The following is a 19,583-nucleotide window of genomic DNA, read 5'->3' on the forward strand; positions in this document are numbered from 1 at the left end:
ATCAGATGAAATGACAATGATTAAAATCAGCTTCTCCCCCGCCCCCTCCCGAGCCCGGAGGAGGCCCGGGCGCCGCGTGGCCGGCCGGCGGGGGGCGGGGGGCTGGGCGGCGGAGGGCGCGGGGGCCCGGGCACACCGCTCCCGGGAGGGTCCTGGCGGAGGCCCCGGCGGGAAGACGCGGGCTCCGGGAGAGGCGGGTGGGGATCGCCCGACGAAAGGAGGGGAAACAGCGCATTTTTGTCGCCGAGCGCGGCAGGCGCGGGCGCGCGGAGCTAATTGCGACTCTAATCCTCTGCCCCGCGGCGCAGCCGAGCCCCGAGCCAGGAGTCGCCGCGCGCTCCCGCTCGCGCTCGCCGCGCTGGGTAATTTGGAGCCGGATCGCTGCCCTCTGCGTCCGGGCTGGGCCGCGACGGGGCGCGGGCTACGGACTGGGGTGGGGGGCTGGTTTTCTCGCCAGCAATCAGGGAAGGCCGCTGGAGAGAGAGAGGAGGGAGGAGAGGAGGTGGGAGCGGCGGGAGGGCAGCCGGAGAGCGGCGCGAAGAGGAGGCGGCGGCGGTGGTGGCGGCGGCGGCGGCGGCCGCGAGGAGGGGAGGAGGCGAGGGGAGGGCGGGGAGGGGAGGCCCCGGCGCGCCGCGCCGCGAGGGGCCGCGCGAAGCGGGGGCCGGGGCGGGAGGGGTGGGTGGGGGGAGGGTTGGGGGCGAGAGAGAAAGTAACTCCAGGACGAGACCGGAGCGACCCGCGCAGCGAGCATAGGCGGCGAGGCTGCGCCCGGCGCCCGAGACCGGCGGCTGCGGGGGGCGGGGGCTGCGCCCGAGCCGGCTCCGGCGCTCCGGCTCCGAGGTAAGCCCCGCGCGGGCGGCCACCGCTCAGCGCCGCGCACCCCTGTCCCCAAAGTGGCGGCGATACCGAGAAAGTCGCTCGGCTGGGGTTCGGACCTGGGTGGGGGCAGCTGCTTTGTCCCGGTGCCGGGCGGCGGGGGCTGGCGGCGCGGGGGCACCCAGCACAAAGGCCTGGCGCGGGAGGGGGGATTGCCCACGTGGGCTGGCCCTGGCCCCGGGTGGACCCTCCCCACGCGGGCGGGCGCCGAGCTTCCGGCCGCGCGGGGCGGGATGTGCGGGGGGGGTGCAGGTCCCCGCACTCGGGCCTCAGTGCAGGGCCGAGCGCCCTGCAGGGCCAGCGAGTTTCCGGGGTCAGAACCGGGCTCACGCAGCTGGGGCTTCGGGGCGCACAGGGCCCGGCTTGGCGCCCAATTCAGAAAAAGTCTCTAACGGGACAGATGTGCGTCCTCTGACGCCCACCCCGGGAGTCCCAGACGGGGCGGGAGGGGCCGGCGAGCTGGTGGTGGTCCCAGGTGCGTGGGGTCGGGGGCCCAGCGCGGGCCGCACGGAGACGCGGGTAGCTGCCTCCGGCTCGGGCTGCCCGCGGGTAGTCCCTGACCTGGACGCGCGCACGGGGTACACACTCGCAAACGACCCTCTCCCGTAGCCGAAACGCCTTTCCGTCCTCCCGCGCCCCCCGCCTTGACTGCAGAAAGATAAGCTTCAAGTTTTCACTCCGTGTCTCAAATGTGCATGAAGGAATTTAACTGCACGAGTGAATAACAGCATTAGTTTCAATTAATTTTTTTTAAATCCCGGCAACAATAAACTTTGAGAACAAAAGCGCTTTTACGTCCTTAATTAGGCGAGCTTCCCATCTGTGGTCTCTAAGTGTCTGCCTCTTGATTTAACTTTGCCCTCCGCCCCGCCCCCGCCGCACACCCCTCCCCGCCCTGCCAGGCACTTCGGGTTCCGTGGCCACCCCCGCCCCGCGGCGCCGCCGGCCTTGGCTCAGCCGGCTCTGGCCGCCCCGAAGTTCACACCGGCCGGCGGGCTCTGCGGCGGGGCTGGCGCGCACCAGGTGGCACGTCCGCCCCCCTCCGGGACCCCCCCACCTCCCCACCCCGGACAATTCTGCAGGCCCCTGGCACTCTCGCCCGCGGCTGGCGCTCAGGGCGCAGAGCTGAAGGGAGCTCGCGAGGCGCCTTCTGTTTACCTTTTATGGTTAAAATAACAGCTTAGCAAAGAAGCGACTTCACGAAGAAGCGATTTAGTGAAATCGTCTCAAGCTGCCGCAGCTCAGCCAGTTTAATCACCCCCAGAGAGCTGAACAACTGCGAGCACAATGGGACACAAAATCATTTTGTGTGTAAATGAGCGTGGCATTCTGCTCGCTTCCCTCTGCTCGGGCGGGCGGGGCTCGGCGGCGGCTGGCGGGCACGGGACCCGGGGCTCCCCCCCCCCCCCAGCAGCTCCGAGAAGCAGGTCAATACCTAGCCAGTTTGGAATCTCGCAGGCCCCCGGAGCACACGCAACACCGCGGAGACCCCTGCAACAGGCGGTTTGGGCGAACCTCGGGAGGGCCGCGGCGCGCTGGGGCTGGGTCGTGGGGTCGTGGGTTTGCTGGTGGCATTGAAGGACTGAACTTGTGTCTCTTACTGCACCCACTTTTGTGCTTCTGACCTCAGCAGTGGTGTCGGGGGAAAGGTCGTTGTCCAGCACAGATGCGTTTGCCGGAGGCAGCACTGGAGGTTCTGGTCGAGGCGTAAAGCCTGGGGCTTCCAATGGTGAGTTTCTGCTTTGCCTTGAACATCAGGTTGCGCTTGTGATGGAAAAGAGGCTTGGATGAGAGCAAGGACTGAAGAGCTTTTGTGATGGGTACTTGGTGTTAAATGTCACTTGAGTCGTGTTCCTGGTAGTTGGGAAAACATTGCGCAGTCCGCTTTGATAGAATTTCCATCGGAATTCCTTCCAGCAGTTTATCCTCAGTGTGGCTTTCCTTATGACTCCTCCCCCAGCAGAGCCTCCAAGGGCTGGATAACCCATCCTGAGATCTGTTTTGGTCTCTCAGAACTTCCTTGAGATAAGTGACCTGCTCTTCTGAGCTGGCCAGAAGTCAAGAATGCCACAGGCAGCAGACCCTGAGTAGCCCCCAGTGACAGCATCAATTAAACATCACTGTCTAATAGCAACCCCCCACCCCCACACCAGTTTTGGGTCAGGGAACTGGCCAGGACACCCAGGGCAGAACAAATCCTAGGAGAGGAACCTTACTTAAATTGGCAGGATTGATGATGCTCATTGGACCTTGGTCCATGTTTTAAAATTGGAGGGTGAATCTCAAGACACAAGTCAGACCTGTGAGAGCTAAGTCCAGGTTAGGCTTGCGGGGACCAGCGTGTGTGGGGTGGGTGGGTGGGTGCGGGTGTTCACCGTGCCCCAGGAGACAGCCTCAAGTCCATGCAAGGGGCTGCATAGACCACCACCCCTCCCGCAGTGTCCTAGGGTGGCTTCTAGCGACTGAGGGACAGTCTTATTTCAGGTGGTCGTGGCATAGAGGAAGGTCGCTAAGTGACTGGGGAGGAGTAGGGGAGAGGGTCCATTTGCTGAGCTGCTGTCTGTTTCCTTCTGGTAGCTCTCTAATGCCTTGGGGAGGGGGGGTGTGATCCCGAGGGTGTCTGGAATACATTAGGCACAGACAAGGCCGTTCTGCGGGTCTGGGGAGAAACTGCAGAGGTGCGGGCTAGGCAAACAAAGACGAGTTTCCTCTCTCGGGCGCCCTAGGGAAGAGGTGGCTTCCCTGCGTGACTTTTGCTCTTCCCCTGGCTTCTGCCAAAGGAGGCTGCTCTGTGTCTGGCCATTCACAAACTGCATCTTAACCACGGTGGAGACGGTGTTCAGAGAGGTCCCGGGCTCCCCAGCCCATGGAGGCTGGGGGATCCTCCCTGAGCTGTGGTCCACGGGGCTCTCTGCTGATGCAAGAGGAGACACGCTTGGTAATGTGGCTCTGAACCAAAATACCAGGAAAATCAGATTTGTTCTGAAACATTTTGGGGCAATAATGGTGAGCATATGCTTCAGTACTGTCATTAACCGAATTAGCAGACATGGAGCTGCCCAGAAAACACGTGTGTGAGTGTGTGTGTGCGCGCGCGCGCGTGTGTGTGTGTGTGTGTGTGTGTGTAAGCTGCTACGGCTTTGGAGCGTGGGTACAGGGTAGTGGCGGGTGGAACCCGGAGAGGGCTGTGTGGTGTGGGGGTCCCAGAGAGCACAGGCAGAAAGGATGGTTCCAAGCGTCTTTGAATCTGGCACTACGAGGAGTAAAAGCCCTGTGGTTTTGTCGGTGCTCCCCACAGATACTCTGGGCGGCGATGGAAGCCTAGATGCCTCACCGCAAGGAGCGGCCGAGCGGGTCCTCGCTTCACGCCCACGGCAGCGCCGGCACTGCGGTGAGAGCCAGCAGGGTGGGCTGGGGCAGCGGCCAGTGGCCCCCTCTTTGACCCTTTCCCCAACACCTGCCTGCTCACCGGCCGCCCGTCCCCACAGCCACCGCCTTCGAGAGATGGCTGTTGACTGGCTGTACGATTATGTATTTTTTGAAACAAAAATGCTCTTAATTTGATGTGAAATTTACTACATGTATAAAACTCAACGCCTTAGGTGCTGAGGAAGTCACTAATTTAGAGGTGTCTCGTTACTGAGACAAACTTGCAAAAACCCCTGAATCCCAATTCACAAATTGGTGATTCGTTTGTCAGGGGATATTTCACATCTAACACATAAGCCCGCGACCTTTAATTAGAATTTTGCAGTTTGTTTTATGCCCCTGGAGGCTGACACCTTGAAAATTTTTTTTTCTTGATTTCTTATTGCTAATAAGCATCTTTCTTTTTTCCCTCTGGTACTGGGAAGAAAATGATGCAAATACACTTAATTACAGCGGTGGCCATAATTTGTCAGTTGAATATGTGATCAGGCACAGGCAGGAGTGATCTGATTAGATCTGTGATCACATTGGCAATAAAGAGAGTGCACGGCTCTGTGGTGGAGAAACTCTTGTTCTCGCCTTGTCTCCATCTCCAGGAGGGAGGAAGCATGTCCCGGTTATCTCTTACCCGGTCGCCCGTGTCTCCCCTGGCCGCCCAGGGCATCCCACTACCAGCCCAGCTCACCAAGTCCAACGCGCCTGTGCACATCGACGTGGGTGGTCACATGTACACCAGCAGCCTGGCCACGCTCACCAAGTACCCCGACTCCAGGTAAGAGCCGAGCCCCACGTAGCACCAGGTGTGCTGTGGCTCCTGGCAACATGGGCCACCTGCTGCCAGTCGGGTCTGTCTCCTCTGCGGGCCACCAGGCAGGCTCTCCGGGGCCCACCTGCTCTCCCAGACCTGGGGCACCTAGGGGTCGGGAGGCCGAGGCCACCTCTCGGAAGATGCTTTATACAGGGACTTGTGACCCTGTGTTGGTGGCATCGAAAGTGCCAGGTGGAGCTCCTGACCCACCAGCAGAAGCCCCTCACTCGGAGCCAGGCCCACCTGAAACTGGCCGGCAGCTGGCTGGGGAGTCTTAAGTGCCTTCAGGTTCCTTGGGACTGAGACTCAGGCCTGGCCTCTGCAGAGGATCATTTGTGAGCCACGCTGCATCCTCGGGATGGTGTTGGAGAGAAGTATTTAATCCTATTTCCTGCTCTAGCCCTCGGTTAAGTACAGAAGGGGAGGGAGGAGTGGGAGTTGCAATTTGCCATCTTTGTCTGAGTGGCCCCTGCTAGAGGCTCCCTTGGGTGGGCGGTGACTAGCTAGGAATTCCAGGATGTTCAGGCATATCCAGGGCTGTGGATGAGCATGAGCCTCATACCACCATCAGCAGACGAAGTGTCTCTGACCAGGAGCCTCCCAACAGGGCACCTTGCTCTCCGCCCAGTTCCCTGCAGCTCCTGGCTCCTGGGCCCATTTGTGGGAGGTGCTGGGAGGTGCCGCTTGGGCATGACCCTCCCAGGGGCAGACGTGGTTTCCTGTTGGCATAGCAGCAGGGCTGACGGAGCTGGGACGGGCCTCTGAGCATCTCCTGGAGGTGACGCAGTGTGCTGCTTGCTCCTGGCACGGCGAGGCAGCCACCACGGAGGGCTGAGCAGCAGGAGGGCCAAGGCTGCAGGGTATCGCCCTTGTTTTATACATTTAAAAAAAAACAAGAGGAGCTAATTAAGCCCCCAGACACCGAGGGATCATCTCTGGGAAGCTTTCTCGTCAGTCTGCCTTGTCGCCGGCGCAGTGGCTCAGCGCCGAGGCTTCCAAGCGCATGGCACCTTGAGGAGGGCTGGGGTGGAGCTCTCCACGGCGGCAGGAAAGCTCCCTTGAGGAGCTGGTGCTGGAGGTGGATATAGCGTCCGGTTCGGAATCTGGGGAGCCCGGGATACAGATGGCAGTTGGACTCACTCAGCGCAACAGAGCCTAGGCCTGGGGTGCTTGTGAACTTGGGGCTTGCAGCCACAAGGCCCCACCGGCAGTGCCGGCCTGCGCGCTCGCTTGCAGAGCTCTGTCTAGGATGGGAGATGGATTCTGCTTATTTAATTTCAATTTTGCCTTCTGCGGCATTCCCGAGTTGTTTGAGATAGATCATCCCTTAATCGGTTGACGACGTTTGTGAGTGAAATTCATAAAATCCTTGCCCACAACCTCTCTGAAGAGTGTTTCTTGAAATCAGACACTTGCCTTTTTAGAGTAATCACAGCTCGGGCCTGTGGGGAACGGCTGCCTCGTTCTTGTCTTCAGGGCTGCTGCCTGGGATCAACAAGGGCAGGGGCAGCCCTACCCCCCACTCCCATACCCACAGTGCCACTCCTCCTTGCCCGTCCTCACGCTCTGCGGTGTGGGGCAGGCCCTCTCACTGGGGGGCTGAGGCCCCCTGTGGCCCCATGATCTGGCATGTGGGACCCTCGGCAGCAGGACGTGCCCAGAGGGGGTGGCGGTCTGCATTCTTTCCCCAGGGCTGGGGCTCTGAGATGAATCCGTCTTTCTTGCCTGGATGGCTTCTGGCTCGGGGCAGAGCTGCTCCCTGGGCCTGAAGCTTTGGCCTAGAGGCCAAGGGGTGGCGTGACTCGTAGGACAGTCAGAGGACAGTGGGTCAGGCTGGGCCTGGGAAGTGGGTTGGACAGCTGTGCAAGAGCCCCTCAGATCTCTCTCGTCCTTCTTTAAGTGAATCATTAAAATTAAAAAAACATTTTTTCACCAATTCTGGAAACCAAGATCAGTCCCTCACCCAGTGGCACTGATGTATGAATCACCAAGAGAGGGAGAAGTAAGAGTGCTGAGGTCACGCCGGGTGGGGGGGCTTCTGGATATCAGGCAAGTCCCACCTGGGCAGTGCCGTGAGATCAGGGGGCTGGGGCCCCACAGCCGTGGGTCCCTGAGCCCACGGGACTATGCCCGGGCTTCTGGTTCTCGGCTCCTCGGGGTGGGGGGTGGGGGTGCTCCGACAACAGAGAGCAGGTGCCGCCATTAGCCCGTGCCCAGAAAGAGCAGGGCACGGCTGCCCAGGGCTGCAAGTGGCCTCCCGTCGGCTGCTACCTCGCTTCGCCCATCCCTGCCGGATAGCCATTAGCTGCTGCCCTCACAGTCCCAAGCTGGTGCCCATGCTGGCTGTGGGAAGCAGCAAATTAAGCCAGGAGCTCCAGAACTAATAAAACCTTCCCCTGAAACATGCGGGAAATTGGAGCCAAAGCTTTAAAAAAAAAGACCTCCGTCAGCTGGGGTCAGAACTGGCCAGATTATTCCATGAAGGGCTTCTGAAGCTGGCACCCCCAAATTTTGCAGCCTCTGTCAGAGGGTGACCCAGGGAAGGAGCTGGCTCTTAAGACCCTGCCGGGGGGGTGGGGGGGCGGTGGGGGGGTTCCCTTGTGGCAATTGTCCTAACCTGCCTTCAACCTACTCACATCCTTGTTAGCCTCAGACCCCGAGGGCATGAAAGGCCTTTGTCCTTCGAAGAGACACTGAGGGTAATAGCTAGAACTAGTCTTAAAATGAGGCCGATTGAGAACCTTCTAGCCTTGGACCAATAAGACAGCCTAGAACCCAGCCAGCCCTGGAATGTGGGGTGGCCAGGAGTCCCCTAGACCAACATGGATGGTGTGGAACCCAGCCCTGGCATCAGAGAGATCTGCAGCAGAGCCCGGCCTAGAACATTGTTTGCTGCATAGAGGGTTTGAGCTCAACCGGGAAGGGTGGAGAAAGTTCCACAGGGAGGCTGAGGCTTTGGTCTGGCTTGCCTGTGGATGTGGTTCTTCCTTCTTCCTGCCAGTGCCATGTGTGGGCCCTCCTCTGTCTGGCGAGGACTGCCCATGGGACCAGGCAGCCTTGCTCAGTCCCATCTGCCTCTCGAGTGCTGGACGGCCCTCGTTCTGACATGTGAATACCCAAGCTCTGCTGAGGCCAGGTCTTGGGGGCCTTGGCAGCTGGAACAGGCCTTGGAGCCCACAAGGCTTTCCAGCAGGGGCTGTGTTCCCCAGGCCTGGGAAGTTCATAGGGCTCAGTGGCCTTCAGAGTCCTCAGATGAGTCGTATCTGGTGACTGCAGTCCTGGTTCCACAGGCCCAGGCCTCTCCACACCTCATCCTAAGCTCTGAGCTGCTCACGCCTACCCGTGAGGCAGCCTTGCCCTCTACACGGCCCCCCGGGACCAGGGCTTGGCCATATCCCCAGAGGGAGAATAGGTGAGTGCATGGTTAATGCACACTCAGGCAGGCCCTCATGGCCAGCGCCTTGAGGGTGCCGGGCCTGCAGAGTGGAGGACAGTGTGGATGGGAGGCCCTGAGAGCGGCTTCGGGGATTCTCACCTCTCAGCTTCTGCCCAGCTCGTGTGCCCTGGTGCACAATGGCAGGGCAGGGTAGGGCCTTAGGAGCGGTGACTTGGAGCGCGCAGAGGACAGGGCTGTGGGTAGAGAGCAGAGCCTCCCTGGAGGGCCCTCGCTGGTGCGGGCAGTGAGTCGGGGGGCTTAGGCACCAGCTGTGCAGGCTGGGCTAGAAGGCTTTAGTCCCACCCTGGGGCCACCACGCTCCTGGGCTATGCACGCACGCTGTCGCCGCCGCAGGGTTTTGCTGGTCGGTGGCCGTACCTGCTGAAGGTGTGTCCGGAGCGGCCGTGCCTGAGGGGACCCTGCCAGCCCCCCACCTGTTCCTCAGTCCCAACTCTTGACTGTCCCCACCCCTCCTTGGGGCCCCTCACTGTCCGCGGCCGGGCCTGGGGTCAGCAGGAGACTTAGCCAAACAGGGCCGCCTGCCCCGGGCATTGGAGACCCCTCCTCCCTGGAGTGGACGGGGACAGGCAGGGGCTCCCCACGAGCTGCCCGCAGGTCCTGGGTTTCTGTCAGAACCACTGGCCTCCAGAGGACAGGCTGCCGGGACACGACCTGTCTCTCCTGCCGGGGTACACACTTGTTTCTCTGCGTGTGCACACAGGCACGTGGGTACATACTGAGAGCGTGTATGTGCATAGACTGCGGTGCATGCGTACATTTCCCCCGCAGCTCGTGTGCAAGCACACCGCTGAGTGTGTGAGGCACGCATGCTGTCTCCCCGCCTGCCTCTCTTCCTCCCCTAGGGCCCCCCGAGGGAGTGGCCGCGCGTGGTGTGTCTGTGAATCTGTCAAGCGTACCGAGCAGTGTCTCTGGGTGGTTGGTGTTGGCTGGTGTGACCTCCGCCTGGGTGTGTCTGGGTCTGCCTGTGATTCGCGTGTTGCAAGGGAGGGGACCGTGGGATGCTGGGCCCGTTGCCCAAGTGCGTCCCATCTGATGCTCATTCACGTGGGTTGGGTGAGGTGGATGTGTGTGACCCGAGACGCCTTGCCCGGTCTACCTGTGTTCGCTGGGCGTGGGGCCGTGGGCTGGGGTATCTGATGGCCGGTAGGAGTTTTCTGGGTGGGTCTGCCTGGCAAGGGTTTGTGTGCATGGGGCAAGGAGGCTGCCGTGTCTGGGTCTCACTGTAGTTTTCCAGGCCTGGAACGTGTTGGCAGGCCAGTGCAAGCGGCCAGGTGTGTCTGTCTCTGGCTGCGGCTTGTGGGTGCCGTCCGGATACCGAGCATGTGCTGGTGTCCTGCCCGGCTGTGGCCTGACGGCCCTCGGTATCTGCACACACCTGTGGTGCCTGGCGCAGTCCCAGAGTTAGGCATGTCAAGGCCCCTCACCCCTGCAGCGGGGGAAGGGGGCCGGGGGGGCTGGCGGGGAGGCCTGGCCTCCCATCACACGCCCCCCTCTCCCTCTTTCCCAGAATAAGCCGCCTCTTCAATGGCACCGAGCCCATCGTCCTGGACAGTTTGAAGCAACATTATTTCATCGACCGGGATGGGGAGATTTTCCGCTACGTCCTGAGCTTCCTGCGGACATCCAAACTGCTGCTCCCGGATGACTTCAAGGTGAGTCTGCGGCCGGCAGCTCCCCTGAGCCGCCTCTGTGGTGGCATTACACAGGGGACGCTGTGACTTAATAAATGGACCTGTGGTCGTCATGGCAACCATAAAAAGTTAAATGATGGAGCCGAGGGCTAAATCAGTTTTTCTAAACTAATTTTGTTTTCTCACATTTTTAGCTTATTTATCAGGGTGTAACAACAGTTAAGCAGCGGTGCTTACCCCTTTTCGTTTGCCGTCTTGAAGGACGGTCGCATGCCAGAGTTACGGGAGTTAGAGCTTTCCCACATCTGTTCCCTCTTGGCAGCTTGCAGGGGAAACCCTGATCCAAACCAACCAGACCTTTTAAACACAAGGTTACCCCCAGGTCCCGGGGCGGGCCTGTCCAGGGCAGCCGACCTGGTTCCGAGAGGCCTACCTCCATGCTGTGCCCCTCCACAGCACTAGGGATCCCCAAGGAAGGAAGCTCAGGCCTGCCGATGCCCGTCCTCCCTCCCTCCCTCCCTCCCCCCCTCCCCCCCTCCCCCAGAGACCCAGTGGCCCTGGGGCTGTTTTGTCCTCCATCCAACTGATACTGGGTGCCAACAACCAAAGTCAGGCCAAAGATACAGTGAAATATGCAGACCTGGGTCCTGTCCCCATAGCACTTATAATCTAGTGAAAGACAGGTGTTGAACCAAAAAAAAAAAAAAGGCATGAGTTCCCTGGGGGGCAAATGTTCTATAGAAGTAGAGAATGTGGTGAAGGGGAACCATGGAGAACCTGGCCCCAGGGGGGTTTGGAGAGAAGGCTGCTTCTCTGGGTGAAGGAGGAACAGGGCCAAACAAGTGTAAGGGCCTTGATGAGGGGGCAGGGTGGCAAGAAGCTTGGTACCTTCCAGAACCAGAGAGAAGGTATCAGCCTGGGACTGTATGAAGGGGGAGGGGAAAGGAGGCTGCCCCTTGAGGTGGGACCTTGGTGGCTAGCTCAGCATTTGGCATTTTACCTGACATGCAATGGAAGGGTTGTGAGCAGGGAATGACAATCGGGTTTGCGAGTCAGAAGGACAGCCCTGGCTGCTGTATGGGGAAGGCTGCGGTGAGGGTGAGGGGTGGGAGCAGGAGGCCAAGCGAGGTTTCCTGACGGCCTTGGTCCAGGTGGGAGGCAGCGAAGATAGAGCAAAGTGGCAGATTAGATTTCTGTTTAGGAATTGGCCACGGAAGGCCGTGGTGTGGATCGGTCGGGGGTAAGGGGACTCTCGAGGCTGCCTCCTGGCCTTTGGCTTGGGTCCTGAGTGAATGCATGGAGGCCCAGGGGTGGGACAGGCTGGAGGGAGCATTGTACCTCACTCTTGCATGGAATTGGTGGTGGGGCATCGGGTGGAGAGGTTCTGGGCTCTAAGGGAAAATGTGTGCAGATACCATTTAAAACCTCGAGAGTGGATGAGAGCAGACGCCCAGGAGGGAGCCCTGAGGAAGCCCCAGTGGAGGGACAGGATGGGTCCCTGATCGACGACAGGCCCGCGTCGGGGCTAGAACTTGGGCTTCCCTCTGAGTGGTTCCAGAGGCTGGGGCCAACAGGTGGAAGGGGCTGAGGGCCTGGGGGGTGGGCCCTGCTTTGGGGGTTGGGCCTCCTTGCCTCTCCCCCAGGGGTCCCCAGGTTCACCAGCCAGCCTTGAGCTCAGCCCCCAGTGAGTGGCCCAAGTCCTGGGGTCCTAAGCTACTCAGGACCCAGGCAAATATGGGCGTGCATGTGTTTGGGGGACAGTTGGTGTGAGCGTGCCAGCCTGGGAGGTGGGCTTCCCACTCCCAGACACCTCCTCAACCTGCCTGCTAGGGCAGGATGGGCCCGGCACTTGGCAGATTTTGTCGCCCCTTAGACCTCACCCCCTTCTCTGAGCTGGGTGTTTATGTCCGCTTTATAGACGGTAAAACAGGCTCTGACAGGGTCAGTAACTGACGATCAGAGGCCTCAGGGCTGGTAGACAGCGTGCCAAAAATCCCACCCAGGCAGGTCTGCTTTGCCTCCCTGCTGGGCTATGAGCTCCTCCCGGGCAGGTGAGGATGCTGCTCCCCTCTGCCTGGCCCAGCCTCTCTTCTCTGGGATTCTAAGAAGGCGGCAGGTCCGCAGGCCATAGGCACGGCCTCAGGCTCCCCTAGTGCAGCCCCCTTGGTCTTTGCAGAGGCCCCTCTCTGCTCCAGAGACTTGAGGCCAGATGGAAGAGCACAAGGTTATCTGGCAAAGGTGCACACCAGCTGCCGCCTTTGGGTTCAGGCTAGACTCCGGGGGCTTGCACACATTCACCTGCGCCTCATTCTCCCCATCTGTACAATGGGTACGACCATCGCAGTCCGCCCTGAGCCCTGGGGGCGGGGGCAGGGCGCGTGGGGGGGCCGGAGCGGGCAAGAGCAGCCCCGGCCGCCGCCATCCGGTGTGCGCGCGCCCGCAGGACTTCAGCCTGCTGTACGAGGAGGCGCGGTACTACCAGCTGCAGCCCATGGTGCGCGAGCTGGAGCGCTGGCAGCAGGAGCAGGAGCAGCGCCGACGCAGCCGCGCCTGTGACTGCCTCGTCGTGCGCGTCACGCCGGACCTGGGCGAGCGCATTGCGCTCAGTGGCGAGAAGGCCCTCATCGAGGAGGTCTTCCCCGAGACCGGGGACGTCATGTGCAACTCTGTCAACGCCGGCTGGAACCAGGACCCCACGCACGTCATACGCTTCCCGCTCAACGGCTACTGCCGGCTCAACTCGGTGCAGGTGAGGGCTGCGCCCGCCCCGCCCCGCCCCGCCTCCCCCCTGCCTTCCCCCTTGGGCCTCCGGGGGCAGCGGGGATAGGTGCAGGGAGGCGCGGTCCCTGAAACGGTGAAGCCCTCCGTGCCATCTTACAGAAAAGGCAACAATGTGTCGATGCATAATTTATGTCCCGCTCATAATTAAATGATGGCGCCTGGGGGATGGACTTAAAAAAATTGATCTGTGCTTTTTTTTTTCTTTTCCAAAAGGATGTTCTATAAAAATGGCCCAGAGTATTTTCAACAAAGTGTGCTTCATTTGACACCCAGAGTCTGCCTTTGGATTCAAATTAAACCCAGGCCGTAGGAGGAGGCAGGTCAGAGGCTGAGCGAAGGTTGCCTGGAACCCCCTTGCTCACCCTGCTGACCCGTAGCCACTGGCACCCAGACGGCTGCCCAGAGCCGTTCTGAGCTGGCCTTCCTCAGATGGGTCTCAGAGCTAGGGAACCCCAGATGGATGGGGCCTATTCTTCCAGACCCAGGAGCAGACTCCTATTTCAGGCTTAGGGCAGAGTGGACACTAGGGGGGGGGGGGAAGTGCTCCTCCCCCCTCCTCCCATGCACACATTCCACAGGCTGTCAGTCAGAACTTGCTACCCATGGGACACAGGTGTCAGACACAGTGATGAGACACCCCCCCCACAGAGGTACAAACCCACGTGGACATGGAGGCCTGTAGAGACTCAGACACCAAGAGGCCTCCTCCTCCTCCCCATCCTGAGTTCCCTTGAGCTGATAAGCCCCCAGGCCCCAAACCATCTGGGACTCACAGCTCAGGGAAGCAGGTGGCCGCCCAGAGGCCAGGGGCAGGGTCTCTATTATTGAGTCAGGCCTCAGTGAGGTGGGGGAGGGGGGCTGGGACCACATGTCTGGCGGCGGGGGGGGGGGGGGGGGCGGGGGCAGGTTACACCCTGGAGAAGAGAGAAGGGGCCCCAAGTCTCTTTCTGCCTCTGGATCAAGGCTGTGGACCCCTGAGAGGGGCAGGATGGGGTAGCCTTTCCCAGGTTTGGTCACTCAAGGGGACCCGGGGTCTGGCTGCTCCCATCCCTCCCGTGGTTGCACAGCTGGTGGTTCTGCAGGGCGGTGTCTGTCCTGAGATCTGAACAGGACGGTTGGCTTGCCCTGGCTGATGGCCACCTGCCCGCAAGGCCAAGCCAGGCAGACTCTTTTGCAGCGGGGCATTGCTGACCCTTCTTTCTTCCCCGGCAGGTGCTGGAGAGGCTGTTCCAGAGGGGTTTCAGTGTGGCTGCATCCTGTGGGGGTGGCGTGGACTCCTCCCAGTTCAGCGAGTACGTGCTGTGCCGTGAGGAGCGGCGGCCGCAGCCCACCCCCACTGCGGTCCGGATAAAGCAGGAGCCCCTGGACTAGGCCCCGCCTCAGTGCCCGCCTGAGGCCATCTGGCCCTGGGAACACCCCAGGGACCTGGAAACAGTGCTGGGGAGTTCTGCCTCTGCCTGCGTAGCAGTGGGCATGAGACTGAGGGTGGGGCTGGAGGGTCCAGAGCCAGCCCGGGGAGCCGCAGGTATCCTGGCAACAGCGCGTGGGATGCCGGAGGCACGCCCACCGAAGGACCGTTGATGTGACCCAAAGATGCTGCGGTGGGAACAGTTCTCCGGGCACTTCGGCTCCCCGGCCCGGCGCGGCCTGCTCCGAGGCAGGGTCAGCAGAGGCCTCCGGGCCCATGCCAGAGGAGCCGTTCATCCTTCTCCACGCGTGGCAGTCTCCACTGGGTCTCCTTGTGTCACAGATGGCTTATTTTTCTACACTATTTAGGATGGAAGGAACTAACTGCACAAGCCAGAGAGGCTGACAAGGACCAACGCTTCTTCATCTGGTGCTCAGTTCGTAGCTGGACGGGCAGTGTGCCCCCCCCGCCCCCCACGCAGCAGAGGAGCTCCTGGGCCCTGAGGCTCAGGTGCCTGCAGAGTGGGGCTTGGAGACTTCTGGTCCCTGCTCCAGAGACAGACGCAAGAACGGCAATGCCCGTAGGAACTGAAGCAGGGCCCCCAGGGCTGCGGGGAGGAGGGCTGTGTGGGTGTGGGGGACGGATGGCTCTGGAGCCATCTGACACCCTCGCCTTTGCTGCCACCCAGGGTGCAGGCCACACTTGGTGAGTCACCTGACCTACCAATGCCCTGGGGACTTCCAGTTCTATCTGAGTGTCCTCACACCTGGGCTTCTACAGAAGTCTCTCCCCATCCAGACCAGCCACGGGGCCACACCGCATCCTTACCTCAGGAATGGGCCCCATGGTGAAGGGGCCCATGTGTCAGCAGCATCCTCTGGGTCCCCAGCTCAGGAAGCCGTCCCCAGCTCCGCTTTTCCCACACTAATATGCACACTGAATTTGAATGAAACTGTTACACTAGCTTGCCGATGTGACTGGGACACAAGGCGTACCTGGGGCTCTGGGCTCCGGATTCCAACAAGGACCGGCCCCAAGGGGTCCTCCCAGACAACAGGCACAAAGATGGACACCCCCCCCGTCCCCCTTCCCCACACTGGCTCCACCCGGGTGGGGAAGTCTTGGAGGGGTGCCCCAGCCGGCCCCGCGCTGTGTATGATGCCTGTAGACTTGTATATGACTCCTTTAATATTGTAAAGATGCTGATGTACAATTGTGTGTGTGTGTAAACACATTACGTTCCTAGTTCATGCCATAAATGATGCTCTAAAGCAAACGACTCAGGCTCTGTCCTGTGCAGAAGCTACAGCCGGATCCCGCCTGGCACGCAGTGCGCAGTGCGGGGTGGTTTGGGGGTGGGGTCCCTCCCAATTGGGAAGAAACAGCAGACCCCTCTCTCCCACGCAGCCCTAGCTAGGGGAGGGGAAGGGGCAGGGTCCCAAGCGGCCGTTATTTATTACATTTGGGTGTTTCCTCTCTGCTGTGCCTGTCCCCTCTGGGCAGCACAGATTCTGAATTCTGATTCACAGCCCCGAACCAGATGCCATACAGGGGGAAGGCAGACAGAAGGTGTCCGGGGGCTTTTGAACCCAGTCTTAAATGTTCGAGATTTTTCCCTCCCTGGCTCTGGGTTGAGGTCGGCGTCCTCTTAGCACCCCCCAAAGCAGTAGAAGGTGGCCAGCCCGGGGTCCTCGCAGCCCCCGGCATGAGAACCACAGGCCATCAGGGCACGGAACAAGGCCTCAGTGTGCCTCTTTCCAGGGATAGACCTCCCGTTTTAATAAGTCTTTTTGTGTTTTTCCTCAAAGCCCTTATGTTCTAACCCACAAGGACCCTTCTACATGCCCGGTAAGGGGCACCAGCTTCAACCTGTAGGACGGGAGCACAGAGAGCCTCATCCCGTCGGAGGCCACAAAGCAGATGCCATCCACTGTACAATCTAATTTGCAGGACAGACTTGCTAGCCTTCTTTGCTTAGCAACGCGCCTACGGTTGGCACATCAGCATTTTGGCATCTGAGGCTCACGTCTGAGAGGGGGAGAAAGTGGTGTGCTTATTAGAAAGGAAGTCTGTGAAAACAGCTCAGTGCTGCCTGTTTTGGGTTTTTCTGATGATAGCCAGGATGGTTACTGGTGGCTGGAGATCCCCTAACATTTTCAAGCAAACTCTCTTTTTGATTAGACCGTGAGATCCCCTAACATTTTCAAACAAACTCTTTGATTAGACCGTCGTGCTGAAAAAAACAACGAAAACAGTAACTACCTTAACTGTCACTCCTATGTCTTTACTAATTAAGTAAAATCAGGAAGTCCATTTCACATAAATTGGCAATTTCTGAATCTGTAGAAATATCTGATGCTCCCACAGTAATGCTAAAATTCTAATATATGGAGTCCCCATAAACAGCACAAATTAGTGGTCCCCTTAAAACGTTTTTCTACTTCTGGAATGACTATATTCTAAGTAATCTTTTGATCAAATACTAGCAGCATAAATGTTTCTTCTGTTCTTCAGGAGCCTCAAAACTGGTTATTTATGATAAGCAACTGGAGAGAGAGCTTGGCCAGCTATGCCCAACCTCCACCAGGGCAGGGGAGAACCGGCCGAACCACGGCACGTGGCTTTTGCCACTGTCCTGCTCACACGGGGCTTGAAGCCAGGTCACAACATCTTTTAAAAAGTGTGTTTTTTTTTTTTTTTTAAGTTACCACTTGACTGTGTTCCTTAGAATAAATAAAGGCTATTTTATAAATTACACACGCAGCTCTAGTGCTTTGTTTCTAATCCATGGAGGCAGCCACAAGAAGGTACTCTGATCTAGATGATTCTGAAACCATCACTGCTCACACCTGGAACTTGGCTTGGCCAATGAATGGGACCCTGAGCAGCCCAAGTCCCAAATCCTAGACCTGATCTGAGGAGCTGCCATGGAGGGCCGGGCCCTAAGCAGCTGCATGGTCCCCGGGCAACCTAGCGTGCAACCATGCTGGTAGACCTGGGAACGAGGGCAGTGAAGGCCTGGGCTTCCTTCGTCTCTCCCAAACCCCCAGCCCTGGTCCCTGTGTTCAGGGTACAGTAGGCCCTTTGCACTATATTGATTGTGTGTGTGTGTGTGTGTGTGTGTGTGTGTGTGTGTGTGTGTGTGTGTTTGAACCAAACCAGTACATTTGGAAAATGGGCAGAGAAGCACAGATATGAGCAGTGGGGGAGGGAGGACTAATTTGGCTGAGCCCAGCAGAGCCTAATGAGCATAGGGTTGGGGGGGCTACCCTTTTTCCCATTCAGGAGGCAGACCTGTGTTCTCTGGACAGATGGACTATCAACTAAGATGGCCCCAGCCCATTGGGCCCTGTCCTCCCTCTTGGCTCTCCAGAGACAGGAAAACAGCTCCGGTGACCCTGGAGGACACTAAGACACACAAGACAGACTGGAGCTTCTCCTAAGTAGGTGACAAGGTGGGACATACAAAAATGGGACCAGCCAGAGGATCTTCAGTTTGGGGAAAAACCCTTGGTTCAACCCAATGGGCGATCTAGACAGAGGGACAACTGTTGTCCAGACAGGGCAGCTGCTGACTTTGAACCTGATACCTGGGCTAATGTGGGCTGTTGTAGAAACTAATGTCCAGTTTGATGGCCATAACTTCCATTGGCTTTAAGGTGGGTGGACCACAAATTCAAGACAGCTACACAATGTTGGTCTTGGCTCAAATGTGATGAGGACGTGGCGGACCCTCTTTGCTTACCCAGCCCCAACCAAAGGAGGTGGCTCCATGTGGAGAGAAGCCCTGCCCAGAGACTGGGACCCATGGGGTAGGCCTTTCTGGACCAAGAGAAAGAAAAAGGTATTGGTGGCAGGGAAGGGCAGCTTCCTGCCAGGAGCAAGACTAGCAGTGACAGAGTTCTAAAGTGACCCAAGTGAAACCCAACCCCAGTGAGGTTGGCCAGAAAAGGAAGGCTAATGAGGGACTCTCCCTGGACCTCACAGCCCCCGGCTTCAGTCCCTGTCCTCAAGGCCCTGTAAGTCCAAGGGCATTTCCCGGTGAGCTTTCAGTGGAAGGGAGACCCCAGCCCCTAGGTGGCCCCTCCAACCCCACCCCATCCCCCTGGTCGATCTTATTGGGAACACTGAATGGCGGCTCTCTTCCCCCAAACCCCAGAGCCAGACAAACCAGGTACCTGCCTGAGTGTTCTTCAAACCTCAGGGCTGCGGGCAGAGTGGGGAGCACTGCTGGGGATGTGTAGCCGGGCGTGGCTGCCTGTCCGGTAGCTGTTTGTTCACAGGGACAGAGGCCCCTGTGTTTCTAGTCCTACCCTCCTATCCCAGTGGAAGGATGTCTTGGACACTATTTGTGCTATTTTAGGGTCATATAACTTTGACTTGAAGAGTGGGGTGGTGAGGCTGCTGAGGCTTCGGACATCGGCCAGCCAAAGGGTCCCTGCTAACTGCAAAGATCCGTATCTTCCCAACCACCTGCTGGGCGCCATTGATGGATGGCCAGCGTGCGCCAGCCACTGTGGGTGCTTGGGGACAAGACATCCCATGAGACTGAGGGAAGACATGTGTTTTTCCACAAGGATTGTTTACTTGAGGCTCTAAATTTATCTGGGAGAGAATTTTCCGTATTACAGTTTTCGAGTTTGTCATGACATCAAATACAGATTACCCCTAAATTCCTTGATTTGCGCATAGAGCCAACAGTCTCTCAGGCTTCAATGCTAGCACCTCCATGGCGAACAAGCCTTCTCCGAAATTCTAATAAGAGACCCAGAGACAAAGGCAGGCACACTCCCGCAGGAAACACAAAGGAGAGGGCTGGAGGTCAGCTGCATTTGGATTTTTGTCTTTATTTCCATTACGTCGTCGAACAGCCGGTCCTGACAGCCATCTCTGGGCCTGGTGGCCACGCTGGACAATGCTCTTCCTGGCCCCAGAGCCATGGCTCGGGGACGGTAACAGCTGGGTCATCCAGGGCCTGACTCCCGGGACCTCCTCACACTAACGTCCCAGACCCCGACAGACTTAAAGAGCAGAGGCGGAGCCAGGGAGGGGCCGGGACGCCCAAGCCAAGTGCCTGGGAGGATGCCCGCGGTGCCGCCCTGCCCCTCCCCGGCCAAGAGAGCCCCCGGCCCCCCCCGCACCGCGTCCCTGGCTGGACGGCCGGAGGTGCGCCGCCTCCTCCAGTTGCTCCCG

At 59.2% G+C, this 19,583-nt stretch overlaps 1 protein-coding gene across 2 annotated transcripts; it reads left to right on the top strand.

Annotated features, from left to right (window-relative positions):
* Positions 1–708: 708 nt before the first annotated feature.
* KCTD15 (potassium channel tetramerization domain containing 15) lies at positions 709–17,147 on the top strand. 2 transcript variants are annotated; one of them, XM_028123702.2, is made up of 7 exons: positions 709–840; positions 2,507–2,605; positions 4,175–4,267; positions 4,902–5,077; positions 10,078–10,222; positions 12,645–12,950; positions 14,195–17,147. In XM_028123702.2, exons 3-7 carry the CDS (start codon positions 4,202–4,204, stop codon positions 14,351–14,353), a joined length of 852 nt encoding a protein of 283 aa, XP_027979503.1. In that variant the 5' UTR covers positions 709–840; positions 2,507–2,605; positions 4,175–4,201; the 3' UTR covers positions 14,354–17,147. The 2 variants fall into 2 exon arrangements, with proteins under 2 accessions (XP_027979503.1, XP_027979504.1); XM_028123703.2 differs by having other exon boundaries at positions 2,510–2,605.
* Positions 17,148–19,583: the final 2,436 nt, after the last annotated feature.

The sequence above is a fragment of the Eumetopias jubatus genome, unplaced genomic scaffold, assembly GCF_037043125.1.
Source record: "Eumetopias jubatus isolate StellerSeaLion01/CBP00866 unplaced genomic scaffold, mEumJub1_p1.0 scaffold_10, whole genome shotgun sequence".
Classification (NCBI taxonomy): Eukaryota; Metazoa; Chordata; class Mammalia; order Carnivora; family Otariidae; genus Eumetopias; species Eumetopias jubatus.

Bases quoted from the DNA above. Each gene is read 5' to 3' on its own strand.
- KCTD15 (XM_028123702.2), top strand. From the start codon at position 4,202: ATGCCTCACCGCAAGGAGCGGCCGAGCGGGTCCTCGCTTCACGCCCAC. The intron at 4,268-4,901 runs GTGAGAGCCAGC...CTCCATCTCCAG, and splicing joins ACGGCAGCGCCGGCACTGCG to GAGGGAGGAAGCATGTCCCG. The intron at 10,223-12,644 runs GTGAGTCTGCGG...GCGCGCCCGCAG, and splicing joins TGCTCCCGGATGACTTCAAG to GACTTCAGCCTGCTGTACGA.